The sequence below is a fragment of the Malaya genurostris genome, chromosome 3, assembly GCF_030247185.1.
Source record: "Malaya genurostris strain Urasoe2022 chromosome 3, Malgen_1.1, whole genome shotgun sequence".
NCBI lineage: Eukaryota > Metazoa > Arthropoda > Insecta > Diptera > Culicidae > Malaya > Malaya genurostris.
Window position 1 is genome coordinate 86,484,603 of NC_080572.1, and position 21,672 is coordinate 86,506,274.

At 36.6% G+C, this 21,672-nt stretch overlaps 1 protein-coding gene across 5 annotated transcripts in view; it reads right to left on the reverse strand.

Moving 5' to 3' along the window:
- LOC131439086 (uncharacterized) overlaps nt 1–21,672 on the reverse strand; it is a 141,731-nt gene that overhangs the window by 5,618 nt on the left and 114,441 nt on the right. For all 5 annotated transcript variants that reach the window (XM_058609689.1, XM_058609690.1, XM_058609693.1 and 2 more), the window contains exons 3-4: nt 3,330–3,535; nt 3,061–3,144 (exon numbers count right to left, since the gene is read on the reverse strand). In XM_058609689.1, the coding sequence (XP_058465672.1) occupies nt 3,061–3,144; nt 3,330–3,535 (290 nt within the window). The remainder of the gene's footprint in view (nt 1–3,060; nt 3,145–3,329; nt 3,536–21,672) is intronic.

Here is a 21,672-nt window from a genome sequence, read left to right on the forward strand (position 1 = left end):
CTGATTTTCTTTGTACTTGGCATCATTGCTCGCGTACCCTGCAAAAGTTTTTTCTTTTCACAATGTGCAGGTGGCAACATCAAAATCAGCCAATCAGAAACTGGTCCATTTTGGAACAAAAGCAGCCCCCCAGATGTCAGGTCTTGTCTTAGTGCGCACCCATACAATTGACATGAAATGTTGAATGTGACACCGTACGATGGCGTTGCTGAACTGAAGATTGATTTCGCTCCAAGCTGACAGGGTCTGAAGCATGCCATGTCGGTAAAATAAACTTTGAATACCAGAACCGAATCAAAATATTTGTTTTGCAAGAATAAGCTAAGTTTTTATTTGGTTTTGACATTAAAAACTACAAGGATCAGCCCCATGAGGTTGTTCGAGTCATTGATGTGGAACAAGACAACCAAAATTTCTAATGATCTACAATCGTCACACTTTTGAATCCACAATTTCACGAGAGTCTGCTTAGATGGATTTTGATTAGGAACCAATACCGAACATTGTTTGTTATAGCCGACGAAATTACACCAATATCCCAAATGTATGCAATTATATCTTTGTACATACTTGCGATACGATTTTGATATTAAAGCTTCTCTTCGCCAAGCTTGTGTTCAAGTTTTGTATGCAAGCAGTTATTTTTATAGCGTTAAGTTTCTCTACCATTCTGCGATTTCGGTTGAAGCGATAAACTTTTTTTCATTGTCAATCGAGTTCACCTTATATAAAATAGAAATTTATCTTAGGCACTCAAAATTTACCGTGGGGTAGTTGTCAATTTCTTAGGCGAAACGACATAACATGGAATTTCGTACGAGCTTGCATGACACAAGATCAGAGCATACCAATAAAAGCTTCAAATCGTTTTATGGCACTTTTTGTATTGCTGTCTACCCTCTTAGCAGGCCGTTCTATTTTGTTGGTCCCCAGTAAATCCGAACATCGGACGCATCGTGCAAGAAAGCTTTTAATTGCGTTTAGAGCTTACAGAGTGTATCGATAGAACAAAAGAGTGAAGAAATACCAAAGCAGAGAGCGGATGTCTGATACTCAGGGGATGGGATATATCGGGTTTGAATTTACAACTCCGAACATAGGGCCAGAGTTTTTCTGGCCCTAAGAGGCGAATGACCTTAAAGTTAAAGCCTCTATGATCGAAACAAAAGAATGTATTTCACATCCTATCGGGGAGACGTCGGCTCGAAAATGCCTTGTTTGATGTTCCTTCACTCTGTTCCTATAGCGATACAGAATGTAAACACAAATTTTTTTTAGGTCGACGCGGTTGATGCAAATGGCGCAGAATTGTCCGATGACGGACCGATCAAAGCGCTACGATCGGCCCCATATCGTGCTCAATCGGTTCGATAATCGGACCGATGATCGGACTTATGCGGGTCGACAAATTTCACTGGGTCTTTGAGCGCTTGTTGAACGACATATTGCACGAAATATTCGTTCTGTTTGCTGGAACGGTTTGTTGTTGTTTTTTCTCATGCAAAAATAGTGTGAAAATTAAGTGTTACCTTTCCATAGAAAGAAAATTTGTTGTTATTCTACGTGAAGTATAGAAGTATTGTGCAGGTATGTAGTGTTAGTTTAAAAAAATAAGTGGAAAAAACTTCAGAAATTCTGCTAGTCCAACGGGGCTCCAACTCCTCATGTTAAAGATGGCTCAACAATGGACCTCTGTTTATCGGGTTTGTTGAACGAAAAAAATGGCACTCGGTTCAACGGTCTGTTTCAAAATCGGCAAACGAAGGTCCCCTGTTGGCCTCCCATTGAAAGATTGATTGGACGTTAATTGGACCAATGATTCAACGTATTGGACCAATGAAGGACCACCGTTGAACGTTTTTTATACCTACCAACAACCTACCTCTAGCACGCTACGCGTAGGACTGAAACGTTAGGGCATATTCAGTAGTGTTCTAGTTTAAGTTTTAAGTTGTTTTTCTAGTTGCATAATTTATGTCAGTTACAAAATTTAAATCTGGATTTTATAACAAGGAAAACTGGCAGCCCCAGCAGTGTTTTACTCGTGTTTCAAATATACAAAAAATAGAACGGCATCGTAGACCAGTTTTAAATTTGACAGAAGAACTGGTCGAATAAATAAAACTAGAACGGCTTGCTGGGAACACGTTTGTTCCAGTTTCTGTTCTATTATAGATCTTCCATATAGAACTTTTAACTGCTAAATTGGCTCTTAGCTATAATTTCGCTTCTATTTATAAATTCGAGTGTTTCCAACAGTTTCGCTTTTGCATCGATAGACCATTCAGAGCGATGCTTTCCTTTGGATATATCGCTTACTCCTTCAAAACCGTCGTCTATGGTACGGAAATCCGATATGCCGGAGATTTTTAGCAGACAAAATAGGACACTGCTCGCTACTAATCAAAATTTCAACCATTTATAATTGAAAACACGTGGCTTGGTACATTCAAATCGAATCTTAGAAATATTTCCAATCAAATAATGAAATAATATTAACAATTGATACAAAATATACTGAGCTGTAAGTGTTTAAAACCTTACCACATTTCTACGTGTATTTTTCCTTGAGTTGCTCCCCTATATAGAAAATAAAGATGTGTTCCACATCAAAAGACAAAAATCCCCACAACGAAGATTCCATCAGTAGCAACAAAGGCAACGAATTGATGGGCGAAAACACGATCAGTGAACCAATTATCATCATCTAATCATCTAATCAAAATGCTGCCGTTGTCTCATCCCGGTTTTAAAACCCTTCTGAAACAAGAGTACATAGGTCAATAAGAATTTGACCCTGCTAGCAAAACTAGGCAAAACAATGTTAGATTATTGGAGACGACAAATTTTGCGACAAATCCAATGGATGAGGTAATAATTTGTGGAATCACATGTTTGCAAACGCAACTGGTTCTATAATAATCACAAGCTGAGTGCCGGAAGGCTTCGTCAGTAAAGGAAAAATCCCATCGTAATGGATGTTAGCATAAAATCACACAACATTGTACATCACGTAGATTCATTATCAGCAAAATTATACACAACTTGTTTTATACTCACTTCCTTCTCGGGATGGTACATGTACTCCACCATGCACGGCAGTTCCATGCCAAGGTCAGCACAGGGATGCTGTAGACTATCGAGCTGTAATTTAGGAAAGATTGAGACAATTTTAAAACTATATGCATACTGAATTGATCTAATTTCAACTGAGTACTTGGTTTGAAAAGTTTTTTTTTTTACTTTTCAAAGATATGAAAGAATTTTCCAACCCGGGTACTCTGTCTTCGCAAGAAGCTTGTTGAACTTATGTCGAGCGGAAAACTTACCAATAGTGACACCGGGTTGGTGCTACGGCCCTCCAGTCCGTCAGCCAGACTGAAGAGGTCATGCTCTACCAGACTCTTCTGTGAATCGTAATAATTGAGGCGGGCCCGCAGCAGCTCATCCGGATGCTTTTGAATTTGCTCTGGTGACCAATATGGCCAATTGCCTGCCAGCATGTAAGATAACGATATTCCGCTTGGTCCATTTCCTGTGCACACGGAAGAAACAAACGAAAGAGTGTGTTATTAGACTACGAGACAATGATTGAATTAAAATCACTCGACTGATTCGTGGTTACCCTGTTGGCGCTTGCTATCAAAGCACTACGGCATGAAGGCGATGAACTTGCAACGAGTTTGCACTTTGTTTCTTTTCGAATAGTAATACACGTTTGTCAATATGTCAGCCGTAGATTAGTATCAAGCAGTTCACGATTGAGTTGCGGTTAATTTGAATGCATTTTCAATGGAAGTGTTCGTCCAGAACCGGTACCAAACAACACATTTGGCGAGATGAAATCTAGCAAAGGGAGGCAAAATACCCATTTGTTTATTCATTGGATGAGTAGAATCGATTAGAATAACATTAGATTCTGTTGCAACCGAAAGGCGGAGGAACTACGTCGAGGTACAATAAATACACACGAAGAAAGTTTGCTTCATGACTGTTCGGGGAAAAATGTCACTTGGTGGTAGTAGCCATAAAACGGAATCATTAGTTAGTTTTAAATGTTGTATACACATTCATATTCTCTCACTTTCAGAGAAACAGAGTAATTAATTAATCGTCCGCTACTCCGCTATAGATCAAACCCAAAAAAAAGCAACATGGTTGTAAATAGCATACAGCTCACATCGTGCAAATTCCATAGGCAGAGCAAACGATTAGAAGAATGTATGTTTGTCCGATACATGTTTTGGCACGGAATTTTCACAAGCATCACGGAAAGAAGCTATTGAAATTAGAACAAATTGGCTCAAATGACTACCAGATATTTTTGGGATCAATTTCCTACCGTAGCTTCTCATGATGTTGCTTGTGAAAAGGGAAGTAGCATAAAGGAATAAGGAATAGACCAATTGTGCACTGTGTCAAGGGTAAAAACCAGCATGGAACCCACAGAAACAGCACCCTCGAAATGGTACTGAACGATTTGTAGGTGTTAAAAATATGCACATTCAGTTTTCATCCTCCGAAAGATACCAAACAATTGATAATTTACGAAAGAAATTCCTATATTCTATTACAGCATGATAGAATCCTTTTGAAATCTTCTCAAGGCGATGTCAGTTTATGCAGCAGATATTAGCATTAGCATTAGGAACCACCCGTGTGTTTCCACTCCGTTGTTGATCAGGATCAATTGAGGTCGCAAAATGTTATATTCGGAAGTAACACGCTTGGAAACAAAACATTATATTTGCGAGAAATGACTCTACTGAATTATTCATCATAAAATCCGTTTTACGCGATGCTAGAGTAATCGGTTAATTACCCGAAATTTGGGTAGTACTCAATTTTTTCCTACCATATTTTGGATAGCTCATAGAAGCGCTCGACAATGAGCGATTTTTCCTCAAAAAACGTGCTTAATCCACCTAGCAGTGAGATGATACCTTTTTTATCATCCGCATGTGCTTTTCTTCGGTGTTTTAGTTCTCATGACATTATTTTAATGACCGTCGTTTCAAGCGGCAATTTAAAGTTCTATTCACTCATTACCCTGTAATATTGAAACTGCAAATCGGAACGAATTTGAATATAAAGTGTAATAATCGATTGAGCATTCCATGAGATGTCGAAGTAAGTTCCACTTTAGAGTTTTTCGTCATTATTTGCGGTACTTCTAGTGCCGATATTCAGGAACCAGCATAACCTAAAACGATTTGTATGGCCATAAATTAATATGACGAATGAATTGCAATAGTTTTGAGCCCTTCAGTAGGGGCCCCAACTCAAAAAATCTCCAAATGGTTAGTAAAAGAATTCCAATCTATACCAAAAAATTCTTCAGCAAATCAGTTCCTAACACACAGGTATTCGCTACGCAACTTCAGAACTCAGGCGAAATCGAAGATGTCGAAATGATGGTATCTTTCGATGTAACCGCCTTATTCCCAAGTGTTCCGGTGAAGGATTCAATCAATCTGTTGAAAGATTGGTTACTTCAACAAAATTATAGTAGTAATTTATGGAAATGCAAAGTACGGTCTTATCTTACCCTAACTCGGCTTTGCATGGATGTAAATTATTTCAAAATGAGAGGGGAATTTTATAAACAATTACAAGGGGCACCAATGGGAAATCCACTCTCCCCGTTTTTATGTAAATTATTAATGGCAAACCTTGAAGAACTTTTAAATAAGCAGGAATTATTACATAATCGCTGGTGGAGATACGTAGATGATATATTTTGCATCATCAAACGCAACAATTTATCGAACTTCTTAGAAATAATTAATGATTTACATAAAAATATTAAATTCACCTATGAGGAAGAGAAAGACAACAGTTTACCTTTCTTGGATATTCTTATTGTCCGGGAGGCAAAATCCTTAACTTTCGAAATATATAGGAAGCCATACCAAATACTTCTAATCATTCCCATTCGCAGAATGCTATCCTTGCCCCTTAGAAAAGATGGTGCGATAAAAGAGAAAAACTTTATTTTCGAAATTGGAAAGTTCAATGGATATCCAGAGCATACAATTCAAACCATCTTCGATAAAAAATTAAGACTGTTGAAAAAACAATTACTTACAACTTTAACCCTCCCTTCTGAAAATTTTAAAAGAATATCGGTGGACTTCAATCGAAATATTTCACACCCATTAAAATTAAAACTAAAAAAAATGGTTTAGATTTAGTCTTCAGCAGTATGAACTACCAATTGAAAACTTTACTAGGTTCTACAAAAAGATCCTACAGAGAATTCGAAAAAGTCTGGGGTATACAAAATCTCGTGTCCTCATTGCGATAAAATATACATCGGACAAACAAAGGGAAAACTGGACATTCGTATATGGAACATATCTCAGCAATAGCGAAAGTATCCAAAGAATTGCATAAGGGACTACCACATCACTTCAAGTCAAAAGTAGCAGAGCATGTATTTTTTGAAGATCATGAACTCACTACTAATGACATAAAAATCTTAAGACAAATTTCCAATCCATGGAAATTAGATTCAGCAGAAAGTTTAGAAATATTCAAAAATAACTCCATCTCTTTATTAAATCGAGACCAAGGGAACAGATCTTCTTGGCTTTTCCAGTTACTACCCATATCCAATATAAAAACAAACATAGAAGAGACTTAACCCTTCCAGTTTCTGTTACCTGTTTTTTTCCTTTTCAATTTTTTTTGTGTTCTTTTTGAGGTTTACCTACTTACGTTAGTAGAAAAAGAACTTCACTGCAGCATTCTTTCAATAAACTTATAAAACCGATACACTGAAGAAGGATGTAAATAACATTCCGAATTACGTATCTGTATTATAACGTTTGATACACTTTTTTGAAAATAGTGACTTTGTGAGAGTGTAATGACGTGACATAGCGGAATTCAAGAGCACAACAACAGTACTATTAGTGAATAGTTTTGTGTCCAACTTTGAAGCTTTTTTGGATTGTCATCTTCTATATCGGTATGAATTTTAAAAACCCATCACCCTGTAATTCCATAATCGGATAAAATTCAGTAATTTTGTATGGGACCATAAATCCTTTGATTTTTTTAATTCGATTTGGCCTTTTTTGAGAAAACGACTGAGATTTGAGAAATTATGCAATACTGGATAATCGGTATAGCCGAAGTCTGATAAATAAACCTGAGGAGTTGTATAGTTTACATTTGCCTCAAAATGTTTGAAAATCAGTGTAGTCTTTTTCAAAAATCGTAGTGCGAATTGAATTTTCGGGTACCTTTCATATCGAAAACTGAATTCCGCTAAAACTGAAATAAGTTTATTTGGTTATCGACTATCCAAATCTACAAACCCGATAAACCTGATAAATTTATGTGAAATGGACATTTTCATACTAATCACCCTGTATCCCCTAAACCGAAAGTTAGATCTGACTAAAAAGTCGGATCCAAACGTAATTCAGGAACCTTGTTTGGGAGCATACGACTTTTCATAGGAATCTGAGTTTGTAGAACACGGTTGAATAAACTCCGAGAAAATTGAGTGAAATTATTGATCACACACGCATTTGCTGATCTCGACGAACTGATTCGAATGGTATATGAGTGTTATGTTCTTCCAGCATTTATTGCTGTAAGTAGTTTAAATCAATATAATTATGGAGTTGCTTTCAACTTGAAAATGCTGCCATTATCTGGTTTACATGTGACATATTAAAACTATTATGTTGCCAAAAACGAACCGTGCTAAAATCGGTCCGAGGCAAAATTTCATGAAAAAATATGCTGTACACGTTACTCCCAAACATAACTTTGTCATTCAGCGCTCAAAACTCTTACTACTGGAATAGGGGGACACAATAATATTGATATCTTCGTTAAAAATGAACGGATATTGACAATCTATGGCTTGTTGGATAGCTATTACCGTGCGGAATCTAAGTCTAAAATAATATTCTGTTTTCAAGGTCAATTGAGAAAATGTTGACATAAAACTTCGTACAATTCAAAAAGTAAACATCCGATCTCAAAACCATTCAATAGCGTTCAGGGTGACGGGAAGACCTTTCATTTGCGACTAGTTTGATCAAAATTGCTCCAGCCATCTCTGAGATCACGACCTCTTTGTTGACAACACACATACAGGCACACACATACACACACACGGCCTCGGAAATTTTTTCTAAAGTTTGAGCGAATTTAATACCTATTCTGTATACCTAATGAACAAAAAAGAACCGGAATTTTTGTTTTAAAATTCCCGCGCTTGTCCAATCGGTAAACTTCTATTCTCTCAACGTTGGCAACATTTTTATACACATTTTGTCAAATTTTGACGCATATTGTACGATTAGTTTTTGTTTGGCGTCTATACAAAGAAGTTGAACAATTTTCGTGTGGCGATTTTTATAATGGATGAAAATTTAGAATAACGTGCGTGCATCAAATTTTGTGTTGCAAATGGATTTAAGTGTTCCGAAACGTTGAAAATGTTAGGAAAGGCCTTTGGTGAATCGTGTCTAGGGAAAACACAGGCATACGAGTGGTATAAACGCTTCAAAGGTGGTCGTACAAGATTGGATCATGATGAGATCCCTGGCCGCCCAACAACATCTGTTACTGATGAAAACATTGAATCGGCGAAGCAAATCGTGTTGCAAAATCGAATTTTGAATGCAGTGATTTTTTTTCGCGTCCTACCTTGGTACCGAGCACACAGACATGTGTTCAAGTTTACAACCGATGACGCGACCTGCCCCTCAGTAACCGGTAACGTCAAAACGAAATCGTTTTAAAAATGTTTGGAACTGGCAACACAAGTCGTTAAATTGTTGATTTTGATTAACAGTTACTTAAGGATGATTTTTTAATAGGTATAGGATTTGATTTTCAAAAAAAAAAACACAAAAAGTTGGTGAAAATTGATGAAATCTTTATCAAAACCGAAAGAACAATCGATATAATTTAATTTTTGAAGATGATTTCATGTATGTTGGCCGCGGCACCGCTTTAGATAGCACATGCACAAGGTCCAATTTGCGCACACTCTCTCCAACGGTATTTCACGAATAATACCACCGGCCCATAATCCACACCAAACAGTAACTTTTTAGGGAAGGCACAAATCTCCAATTATCAAGGGGAACGTGCCATTTGAGCCAATTTGTTCTGAACTTTTTAGGGATGCATTGGTAGCTCTTGCAATGCTTCTAACTGGTCTTCACTACAGATTAGGGATGGTACTCGGAAGGCAAAGTATCGATACCTAGGGTATCGGGATACCGAAATTTTGGGAATCGATACAATGTATCAAAAGGCAATAGAGTTTCGATACCAGTAACTATCAATTGATACTTGCACATCAATCATTTCAAAATAGAATAAATGAATGAATTCGCGACTTTTGATCCATGTCAAAGATTATCCGAACGCCACTTTATGTTGGAGCCATGATGATTTCACATTTCACATAATTTCTCAAAAATTTTCATGTCATAACCTTTATGTCGATACATGAATACTACACTAAAAGCCAATTCCTATTGCCATTACGACGGTACCGAGGACGGACTGAACGGAAGCACCAGGCTCGCGTATGTATTGGTATGACGTGGACTAACCGTCGTTGAAATTAGTTCTCGACAATCTCGCGTCATGCCACAGGCGTACTGAAAGAGAGTGCAACGAGTGCGAAAAAATGAAATGATTGAATCCTCAGTGAATATGGTCTTTATGAGCGTGTTTCCATTCTCATTGCACTCTCTTTCAGTGCACCTGTTGGACGAAGCGAGATTGTCGAGAACGAATTTCAACGACAATCCCGTAATGTTTTGGCAAGATTTGGCTAGCTGTCATTACAGCAAAGTCGTTCAAGAATGGTATGCAGAGAAAGGGGTCCAGTTTGTTCCGAAAAACCTTAACCCATCCAACTGCCCCCAGTTCCGCTCTATTGAGAAATACTGGGCAATCATGAAGAGGAGACTCAAGACAAAGGGAAATGTTGTCAAAGACATCAATCAGATGACGATCTGGTGGAATAAGATAGCTAAAACGATGGACGAAGACGGTGTGCGCCGCCTAATGAGCCGTGTTACAGGAAAAATTCGAGAATTCCTTCAAAACCGTGACGAATAATTTTATCCGTATTTTTTCTTGAAAGTATGAAGAAAACGCTACATTTGTATAAAAAAAGATCATCAATTCAATAATAAATAACTGAAATACAGGCAACTGTTTTTGTTCCAATTCTATCTGAAGCACGCTTTATATGAAATTCTAACAAAACAAGGTCTCTAATATAAATTTTCACATCAAGAATCTGATTGATATTTATAGAGGATTACATATAAAATGAACGATTTTTTCTCGGGGTTCAAAATATTTAATAATCACAACATCATTCCGCGCGTCTTTGAAGTACGCAAAATTGAAATAAACATACGGATTATGCAATCTTTTCGGGCTTGACTTTAAGTCGCATTAATACAGGATTATCTGGTTGGCAACGAAGAAAACAGCCACACCGAATAAAAAAAATGCTCCTATCATTAGCCATAACCGGCGCTTATCAGTGGTGGCCGCTTGTGGTATTTATTTCTATACCGTCTAAGTTGCGCCTCCGCCTTATCAACAATCAACGGCTAAGTACAAAAAGTCACATGTCAGTTCGTATACATTACGGACAGTAAAAAAATGTCTGTTTACCGACTTCATTCATTCAGACACAACGAACCTCCCATGAACAATCAGCGCGAGCAAGCTTTCCAATATTCTCACGCGAACGGGCGCACACCATGTCGTCACGAGGGAATTCCTGTTGACTTCGGCAAGTCGGTAGTGGTGTCAGTGAACCCACCGATACGTGCCTGTACACGATCACAGTAGCGGATTGAGATGTAGTAGGTGGTTTTGGTTGTGACGGTGAATTTGATTGTAGAGGAAATTGATGATTTTTAATCATTATTTGTACATAACAAAATTTTTTTCTTTGTTCACGTCAATGTATATAGCAATCAAAATTTATTCTATTGCTCTTGTCTCAACATAGCCGACATGAAGTTAAACTCCACTTGTGTAACACAATTTTAGAATGTCACCGCAGCGTAAGATTCTTTGCTTCAAGCAGGTATTCAATTCGAACTGCTATGTGCTCTAGCGAATAGTTTCGAGCTGCCACAAGAACATGAAGTTTTGTGAGAATATTTTTTTGTGGGTCAAGGATTAGGATAAAAATTTACTGTCTTCGTAAAACAGCTATTGTTGAAAAACGTGGAAACCATTTTTTCCACTCACGTAGGAATTCATAAAATAAATAACAGTTAGTACATTGCTGTAAAAATAAAGTATTTTTTACGGAAATTCTATTCACTAATCTAGAAACAGTATTGTCTAGATGATAATGATAATTTCGCCTCACAATAACTTGCTCCATTATTGGAGCATCCCAAGACCTTTGAATGTCTGTTATTGTTTAATAATCGAATCCATCTTTAGATTGTATTATGCCTGTCCAGTCAATTATAAATGTGGGAAAATTCGCCATTACATTGTTGTTATTGATTGAAATGGCATGACTGGAAAGGATGAAAAATGGGGCAATCGATTAGGTTTGACATTTACACATTTGATTCGTGAAGCAGAAAAATGACTTCTGACTACGAGTTACAGTGAAATTCTTCAATTATATTTTAATTTTTTTTTTCAATATTTAAAACATAAAACATGATTCATAATAAAAAATCTCTTATCATCATGAACCAAAATTCCATGATAGTTGGATAGCGATCACAAAGACAATCTGTTCTTCAATTTAAGGTTTCATTCGGCTTCCATAACTGAATGAGTAAGTTGATCTACAATGTTTGTACGTTCAAAAGGGCACGCTCTTCTTTCAATGCTTATCAGTGACCTCATGGAACTGAATTAACTGCGTTTTAAAATGGAAACGTTGTGATTAAGCCAACGAAAATAAAAGGTAAATTTTATTACAACTGAGCATGGGCGATTATGTGATCGTTATCTTTTGCGTTCTCGTGCTCAACGGTCGCGTTTTTTCTGCATGACTTGCTGGAATAATGATATTTAGATAACAACCACACATGCACATAGACTGACGTTTATCAATCGGTGAGCAATTGCAGCTAATTTCGTAATCCCCCACAACTGATACAATTTTTAGTCATTTGCATAAAGCAGTTTTGTAAGTCTCTATGAAAGCCAATCAGATTTAGCTACGAAACATGTGAAAAGCGAAGATTATACAGTACTACCTTGCAGAGTTGCTAATGTGTTTTTTTTAAATAACAATTTATTGAAATATGAGTTAAAATTAAATTATTAAGATTTAAATTGAGTGTTCAGTCACAAGTGGTGACTTTTCAGCCCTATTATATATCTGATTTGGTTGTTACCATGAGGACATCATTTGCTTCCGCAATTCTGAGATTTTTGTGTAGGGAAAATTCTAAGCCTACTTGTATTGTGTAATGGGGAAAAGGAACTTATATACTAACTTACTAACTAATACAGAGAGCGAATCGATTCAATTGAAGATTGCATCGATTTTTGTCGGAAATTGCTTATAATATTATGTGACATTACATCTAATGGTTCTATATTTGTGAGTCTGTGTAACTCATTTGTACTAAACCAGGGAGGACGCTTCAAAATCATGTTCAGAATTTTATTCTGAATCCTTTGAAGCGTTTTCTTCCTGGTGGAACAACAACTTGACCAAATTGGTGCTGCATAAAGTATGGCTGGTCTGAAAATTTGTTTATAAATTAACAATTTGTTTTAAGACAGAGCTTGGAATTTCTATTTATAAGAGAATATAAACATTTAATATATTTATTACACTTTGCCTGGATTCCTACAATGTGATCTTGAAAGTGAGTTTTTGTCATACGTTAAACCTAAGTATTTGGCTTGATCAGACCATGTCAATTCTAAGCCATTCAATTTGAGAATGTGATTATTGTTTGGTTTAAGAAAAGAAGCTCTTGGCTTATGAGGAAAGATAATTAATTGCGTTTTTGCTGCATTTGGTTTAATTTTCCATTTTGACAGATAATCACTGAAAATATTTAAACTTCTTTGTAGGCGACTGCAGATCACTCTTAGATTTCTACCTGTGCCTAACAGACTTGTGTCGTCACAGAATAGCGATTTCTGACAACCAACGGGTAGATTTGGAAGATCAGAAGTGAAAATATTATAAATACAAGATTGGAGCTACGCTCGAACCCTGCGGAGCACCGGCTCGTACGGGTAGCTATTCAGATTTACAATTCTGATAGCTAACCTGAAGAGTACGATCAATTAAATAATTTTGAATCATTTTGATCAAATAAATAGGAAACTGGAAATCAGACATTTTTGCTATTAAACCTTTGTGCCAAACACTGTCGAATGCTTTTTCTATGTCTAGAAGAGCAACTCCAGTGGATAACCCAGAAGATTTATTTGCTTTTATCATGTTCGTTACTCTTACAAGTTTATGAATAGTTGAATGTTCATGACGAAATCCAAACTGTTCTGGTAAAAAATTGAATTCTCATTTATATGAGACATCATTCTCAACAAGATAATTTTTTCATAAAGTATACTGATAGAAGAAAGTAAGCTAATTGGTCGATAACTTGATGTTTCTGCTGGGTTTTTATCAGGTTTTAGGATAGGAATTACTTTAGCGTTTTTCCATCTTTTTGGGAAGTAAGCTAATGAAAAACACTTGTTGAAAATTTTAACCAGGAGTCTCAAGGCAACATCGGGAAGATTTTTAATAAGAATATTAAAAATTCCATCATTACCAGGAGCCCTCATGTTTTTGAGTTTCCTAATAATTGATTTAATTTCGTCAAAATTCGTCTCAATAATGTCATCGTGTGATAACACTTGGGTTGAAATATGATCATATTTCAGTGAGACTTCATTTTCAATAGGACTCACAACGTTCAAATTAAAATTGTGTACACTCTCGAACTGCTGAGCAAGTTTTTGAGCTTTTTCGCCATTTGTAAGAAGTATTTGATTTCCTTCCTTGAGAGCAGGAATTGGTTTCTGAGGTTTTAAGAACCTTAGAAAGTTTCCAGAAAGGTTTAGAATATGGTTTAATTTGTTCAACTTCATTAGCGAAATTTTCATTTCGCAAAAGAGTAAATCTATGTTAAATTTCTTTTTGTAAATTCTAACTATGTTTTTCATAGCAGGATCACGAGAACGTTGATATTGTCGTCGACGAACATTCTTCAACCGAATGAGCAGTTGAAGATTGTCATCGATGATAGGAGAATTTAATTTAGTTTGAGCTTTGGGAACTGAAAGATTTCTAGCTTCGATAATGTAATGATCCAAATTATCTATTGCTGTGTCGATGTCCGCATAATTTTCTAGAATAGTTTCATGATGCACATGATTTTCAATGTGAGATCTTTAATCCAACCAATTAGCTCTATGATAGCTGAATATAGAACTAATTGGATTAATTATAGCTTCGTTGGAAAGTCTGAATGTTACAGGAAGATACTCAGATCATCTTCCTGTAACATTCAGACTTTCCAACGAAGTCAGCATGTGTAATCGGTTCACTACAAATGTGACTTCGATCCGTTAGAACCAGATCAATTGCAGACGGGTTTTTCACGAAAGAGAAACAAGTAGGATTACTGGGATGAAGAACTGTGAAGTAACCTAGTTGAGAGTTGATTATGAAGTATTTTACCATTACTGTTATTTTGCCTACAATTCCACTGGATATGCTTAGCATTTAAGTCCCCTATTACGAAAAATTTCGATCGATATCTTGTGAGTTTTTGCATATCGCCTTTAAAGAAATTTAATTGTTCGCCGGTGCATTGGAATGGGAAATATGCTCCAGCGATGAAATAAATTCCATGAATGGTTTCAACTTCGATTCCCAAGCTTTCAATAACTTTAGTATTGAAAGAAGGTAAAATTCGATGTTTAATTTGCCGTTGAACAAAAATGGCAACTCCACCACCCATTCCAGTAAACCTGTCGTTGCTGATGTGTTAATTTCATAGAATATATGGCTTTAGAGTTACGGTAAAAATAGAATTATTTTAAATTTTTTGAAATTACTACTAACCGAAAAATTCACATTGAGGTGCAATTGCTTACAAAGGAAACGCACATTTTTCATTTAATTTCCTTCACTTTTCGTCTTCGACTTATCAGTACATTAGTAGTTTTAATTGAACTGCGATTGTATGATGTATGATGTATGATGTATGATGTATGATGTTTATCTACCACCTATTGTAGCAAGACTGCAGTTATAATTGAACTGCGATTGCCCCCTAAAAGGTAAACCTAAACTTCTAAGCAGACACATCGTTAACATATAAGGAGTGTATCGATAAGTAGTTAGCAACATTCAAACAGTTATTACTCTGAAATGGCTTAATTTTTTGCAGCGTGTTTTTACAGTGACATGTTTGTTTTCATGTCAATAACAGCTGCGCAATCGATTGGTTTCGTTTCCGGAAACGCGAAAGAAAATTCTGCACACTTGGTGCTCAGAAAGTGGTGTCACGTACTACGAAATTGCAAAACGGGTGAAAGTGCACCACACCAGTGTCAAAGATATTATCGAGAAGTTCGGTAAGACCCTTTCCATGAAGGATTTGCCCCGATCCGGTAGGAAAAAGGGTCCCAGCCAGCCTTAAAAGTGGTTGAGTACATCAGGAAAACCCCATCGGCGTCGACGCGGGATTTGCCTAAGAAGTTCAACACCAGCATCGGGATGGTTCCATGGATCAAAGTTCGGAACTCCCTGAAAACGTACAAGAAACAGAAGGTGCCGAAAAAGTCCCTGGTACAGCAAGTTCAGGCCAAAACAAGAGCGCGAAAACTGTATAATTCTACAGAATAAAAACGGATGCATCCTGATCGACAACGAAACCTACGCCAAGACTCTCGAGCGTTGCCCGGACCGCAATATTATACGAAATCAGTGTACCAGGACCTGGACGACGCTGACACCACGGTGGCGATGGAAAAGTTTGGGCAGAAGGTCTGGCAAGCAATTTGTACCTGTGGTTTGCGGTCGTCGATTTTCTTCACGAAGGGCACAATTAACGCCAAGGTGTACGAGGAAGAATGTTTGAAGAACAGAATGCTGTACAGAAAGTATAAGGTTCCTCCTCTCTTATGGCCGGATTTGGCTTCACTACGCCAACTCCGTTCTACAGTGGTTGTCAAAAAATAATGTGCAATTCGTGGAAAATGACATCAACCCACCGAACTGCCCGGATCTTCGGCCAATTGAAAGGTATTAGGCAATTGTCAAGCGACACTTTCGGAAGGAAGGTACAGTGTCCCAAAACATGCAGGAGTTAAAAAAACAGCTGCCACCAGGAAAGTCACAAAAGTAACTGTGCAGAATTTAATGAAGAATGTCAAGTCCAAAGTGCGAGCGTTTCACAGAAACTAGGATTTTCTTCAATATAATCAGTGAAATGCATAAAAATGTAATTTTTCTACAATATATCGAAATCTGATGTCAAAATATGTTTTTGTTTTCGCTTTTTTATTCAATAATCAATGTTGCTAACTACATTTCGATACACTCATTATAACATTAAATATTAAGCTAAGCGCTATACCCTATCTGAAGGCAAATGGGTACTCTGAATTACATATCAAAACATCTCGAGAACTGATACTTCTATTAGAAAGGTATGGAGAAAGAGAAAGGAAGTATGAGCAAAATTTACTGCTAGATACGAACACGTGGGTTAATAAATCCTCGGTCTGACAGACAGATGGCGTCACTAAAAAATGTTCAAAAGAAACACCCTTCAGTCGAAATTTCATGACATTCGGTTCATTAGTGTGTTAGTTATTGTGCTTCCAGTGACTCATTTGTTTTTATAATAAGAACAATGCAGAAAAAAGAATTTTGTGTGTTGATAAAAATAACTATGCAAGCATAGACATGGCTTGATAGGTGTAACCACGACTCTGCTGCAAGCACATCAACCATGATTGACTGGTATACTGAAGATAGCTGACATCGTAAAGATATCAAAAGGAAGTATTGTCACAAATTTGCATGATGCCACGTTTTCTCATAGCTGATCAAAAACAACTTACGATGGCTAAATTCCATGGATTGAATTTCGAGTCGCTATCGCATCCACCATATTTCCAGATTTGGCCCTCAGATACTAATTTTATGTTTTTTTAACGACTTAAGAAAGAAACTTGCTGGAAAGAGGAAATTTGCATCGAATGATGAGGTCATCGCTGAGACTGAAGCGGTTTTTGAGGGTTGAGAAAATTCGTAGAACAAAAATAGTCTAGAAATGTTGAGATGATGAATAAATCGAAATTTTTGGCCACTGAGTTAATCAATGTAACATAAAAAATTACGAAAACATTTAGAACATGTTTCCGTTTCAGGGTAATAATGATTTGAAGAAAGGACAGGCAAAAATGCATTCGCTCTTTTTAACAATCAGTCTTGAATCGAATCGGTCTTTCTATCCGAGTAAAAAAGTTTACCATGTAAAAAGTTTCATCCGAATCGAAGCAAATCGATTCAGGTTTTGTCACATTTCCTACTGGTCATTTTTAGAACTGCACTGAACTATTATTTTCCATTGAAGTTTTGCTAATGTCTTTAAATAGGTTAAGCTGTAATTCGGCTCTCCCGTACTTTCGGAACCGAAAAATTGGGGATATTTAGACATTTGCCAACAAGTGAAATTTTTTGAACAATTTTTAACAGAATTACCGCTCTTTACACTGTCACCTTTACATTAAAAAACTTTGAAATCAAAATTTTTCATCTAAACACCCGGAAAGAAAATCGGAAAGTCCCATCAAGAAAAAAAAGAGGAATTTTGTATATTATTTTATTACAGGATTTTTTTTTGAATATCAACTTGTTAAGTGTAGGTTCAAGTAAAACGCAACAGAACCGCAACAGAACCGACTTCGTTCCTCACACGTGGGAGGTGCTTCGCAAAGATCTCTTTTCGGTTGGTTGAAGTATTTCTATTTGAATTTATATTCAGTGAAATGCTCAAAATTTACGAATCAAACTTTACGAAATCAGCCGAGAAGATGCTGGTGTTTAGATTAACTAATGAATACCAACATACTAATATGATATTCGAAATGTATTAGGTTTAAAGTATTGTATTGTGGATGCCACCACGGCGAAGAAAAGCTTATGTATATTGCCCTTGAAATAAACGTATTTATGAAAACAAAATTAAGTTGTTTCAACATTTTTGCTGAACTTCCCGCCTGTTTCAACATTTTTGCTGAACTTCTTGCCTCCTACATTTCACTTGTTGAGTAAAAAAATCATGATTTTGAAAGTTATTACTCAAATTTGAGCTAGTAATATTTTTCCTGGTTTTGCACTAAAATTCTCTATTTTATTCCGGTGAAACCAAATTTCCGACTTTTTCCCGATTTTCGACGACGAAAGCGACGTCTACGTCTACTAATATATAATATTTGTACATTTAAGGTTTTTTTGGTTTGTACATAAAGTACATATTTAGTTTCGATTTCTTCGCGTTTCTGTTGCGGCCAGTAGTCAGTCGTCACTCGTTTTCGTCCGAGACGTCAGATAGGATAAGGCACCTAGTGTCATATTCTTAAAGGGTCACATAAATAGTGTGGACTTTGCGTCTGCTTAGCGGTTCAAAATGAACTGTTAGGCGGAGATGGCGGTTTAATTTGAACTGCTTTAAGTACTGATGAGCCGAAGGCGAAACGCGAAGAAATCAAATACAATATTTAATAGTTTGCATGTTTCATTTGATATCGGTACAAAGTAGGGCCACCAATAGACAGACTTGTTTACTAGAATACATGTTATGAGTACCATTCAAGTTTTTGCCTTTCTCATATAGAAAGGCTATGCAATCGCTGTGAAATTTTACAACCAAGGCGAGTGTCACATACCATTCGACTCCGTTCGTCGACATCACAAAATGTGTATTTGTGTGTGTGTGTGTGTGTGTGTGTGTGTGTGTGTGTGTGTGTGTGTGTGTGTGTGTGTTTTTTGTGTGTGTGTTTGTGTGTTTGTGTGTGTGTGTGTGTGTTTGTGTGTGTGTGTGTGTTTGTGTGTGTGTGTGTTTGTGTGTGTGTGTGTGTGTGTGTGTGTGTGTGTGTGTGTGTGTGTGTGTGTGTGTGTGTGTGTGTGTGTGTGTGTGTGTGTGTGTGTGTGTGTGTGACAAATTATGTCACCCAATTTTCTCAGAGATGGCTGAACTGATTTTCACGAACTTAGATTCAAATGGAAGGTCTTAAAGTCCCATACAAAGTTCCTGAATTTCGTTTGGTTCCAATTTCCGGTTCCGAAATTACAAGGAAATGTGTGCAAACTTATCAAAAAATGTGCACTCAATTTTCTCGGAAATTTATTAACCGATTTCCATAAACTAAGAAGCGAATAAAAAAAGTCCCCGAAAAAATGATCCAGATCCGACTTCCGGTTCCGGTATTACAGTGCGATTAGTGAAAATTTTCAATTTCATGAGTACTTTTCCACAAACGATAGCGAAACTAGGTGCAAATTTTTATAAAACTTATTGCTAAATTCATCTGGTTGGCAGATCTTGTTAGTTAGTGCATATATAAAACTTCTTTAAGACTACTAGTCCTTCGGTTTCCGCTTCCGAAAGCACCGGTAATAGTGAAGAAAATCTCCAAAAACGAAACTCACTTCGATTTCTCAGCCTCGGTTAAGTCGATTTTCACGAATCATGATTCAAACTAAAGCTCTAATTGTCTTAAAAGATACTGTGAAATTTCATCCTGATCCGACTTCCGGTTCCGAAATTATAAGGCGATGAGTGTCAAAACATTCAAAATGACGATGCAAAACCAGTACGCAGCGGTGCGTGCGGCTTTGCTCCGTTCGCAGCGTGCTTTGTTCAATTTCGTATAACGTGCAAGGTAGCCACATTAAAATTAATATTTTCAGACGAAAAATATGTGAATTTCTAATTCTTTTATTCAATTTGTACCTACTTGTTAGTGTTATTACAAGATAACGTTGCTTTTCTATAAAAGTACACTTGTTGTCTTTCTGATATAGAAAGTTTATGTAACCACTTGAAAAATTGACTAGTGTAAATTGGTCCAGCGGGCTAAGTGTTCTACACCATTCGACACATTTCATCGAGCTGAGAAATGTCTGTGTATGTATGTGTGGGTGTGAGTATGTGTCAAATAATGTCACTCATAAAATAAAAAAAAAACTCGTAGTCCCATAGGTTGCTATTGAATTGCACATCGTCATTTAGAGCGGCGATGTAGAAAAGGGTAAAATTCTTCTAGATGTGGCTCAAAACTGATTCAATTTGTATGCTATATTAGTTACTTACTAAACGAACCGACTTCGGCTATACTGGTTCCAAGTTCCAGGTTCCAGAAATACCGGAAATAGTGGTCAAAAGGTTTAAAATGAGACTTACTCAGTTTTCTCAGAGATGATTTGATCGATTTTCACAAACAGGCTCAAATAAAAGTTCATACAGTCTCATAGGTTGCTGTTTAATTTCATCCGAATCCGACTTCCGGTTTCAGAACTATAGGATAAAGTGTGTTTAATCATTTAGTGCGGCGATGCAAAATAAAGAAAAATTCTTATTAACTTGACAAAACTGTTTACAAATTGAAAAGGTTATGTTAGTTTACACCCAAAGAAAGTTTCTTATTTTATTTAGGATTGAAAAAAAAACATTCTACGCAAAATCTTCTAGTGATATTTTTGAAAATATAAGTAATATGAGAAAGGCATCGTTAAGAACTAGGTGGATTATAAAAGGTTTTATCTAGTTAGTACTCCCGTGTTCTTTCGAAAAGATTTATAGGAGACTGCTAAAAGATTGTTCAACAGCTTCAATTATTACACTGAACATTAGATATATTTGAAACGTAATTTCCTGCAAAGTCATGATTAGTGTTGCTACAGAGCCAAACAGTAATTACATGAAATCACTAATAGTAGTAGTATTATCTGATACCTTATCTGTATACTATGAACACATTAGTAAAAGATTTAAAAAAATGATAAAGTATCATGTCATCAATCAAAAATTTTTCCATAGTTGAATATCAAAGCCCTTTTTCCGTGGAATCATCATTCGTTTGTGAGCACCGCGCTTTGTACTTATCGGATTCGATTTATCTTATCGCTCTGTTGGGGGTCTGGTAATCAACTTCGAATCAGTCTGTGAGCTTGCAGAAGCGCACCAACTGCGTGACAAATTCTACTCAATATCAAGCCCCATTTACGTGGGAATTCCATTATGTTCAATAGCCACCTGTCTGGTATATCCATATCACTTGATGGATGAACTATTGTGATGGACATATTCTAGCCGAGATTTATGTCATTGGAACTGCGCAATTACAATAATTAAAACTGACAATTTAATCAGAGCAGGAAAATTTTAGTGCTTCCAGTGTTTACTCGTCCTGATGTTATCAGTGGTCTGGTGCTTCTCAAATCTCTAATGAGTGTTTTTTTTAAAGATAGATGAGTTTAACGTAGAACCGACGATTTCCAAAAATCGCAGTTTGACATACGAGTTTAAGGACATTGATTAGGCAGCGAAAAAGAGAATCGCTAATTCATGAGATTTTTTAATTTGTTTGTTATGTGGGTTTTTTAGAAAAAAAAAAAAGAAAAAAGGATGCCCTTAC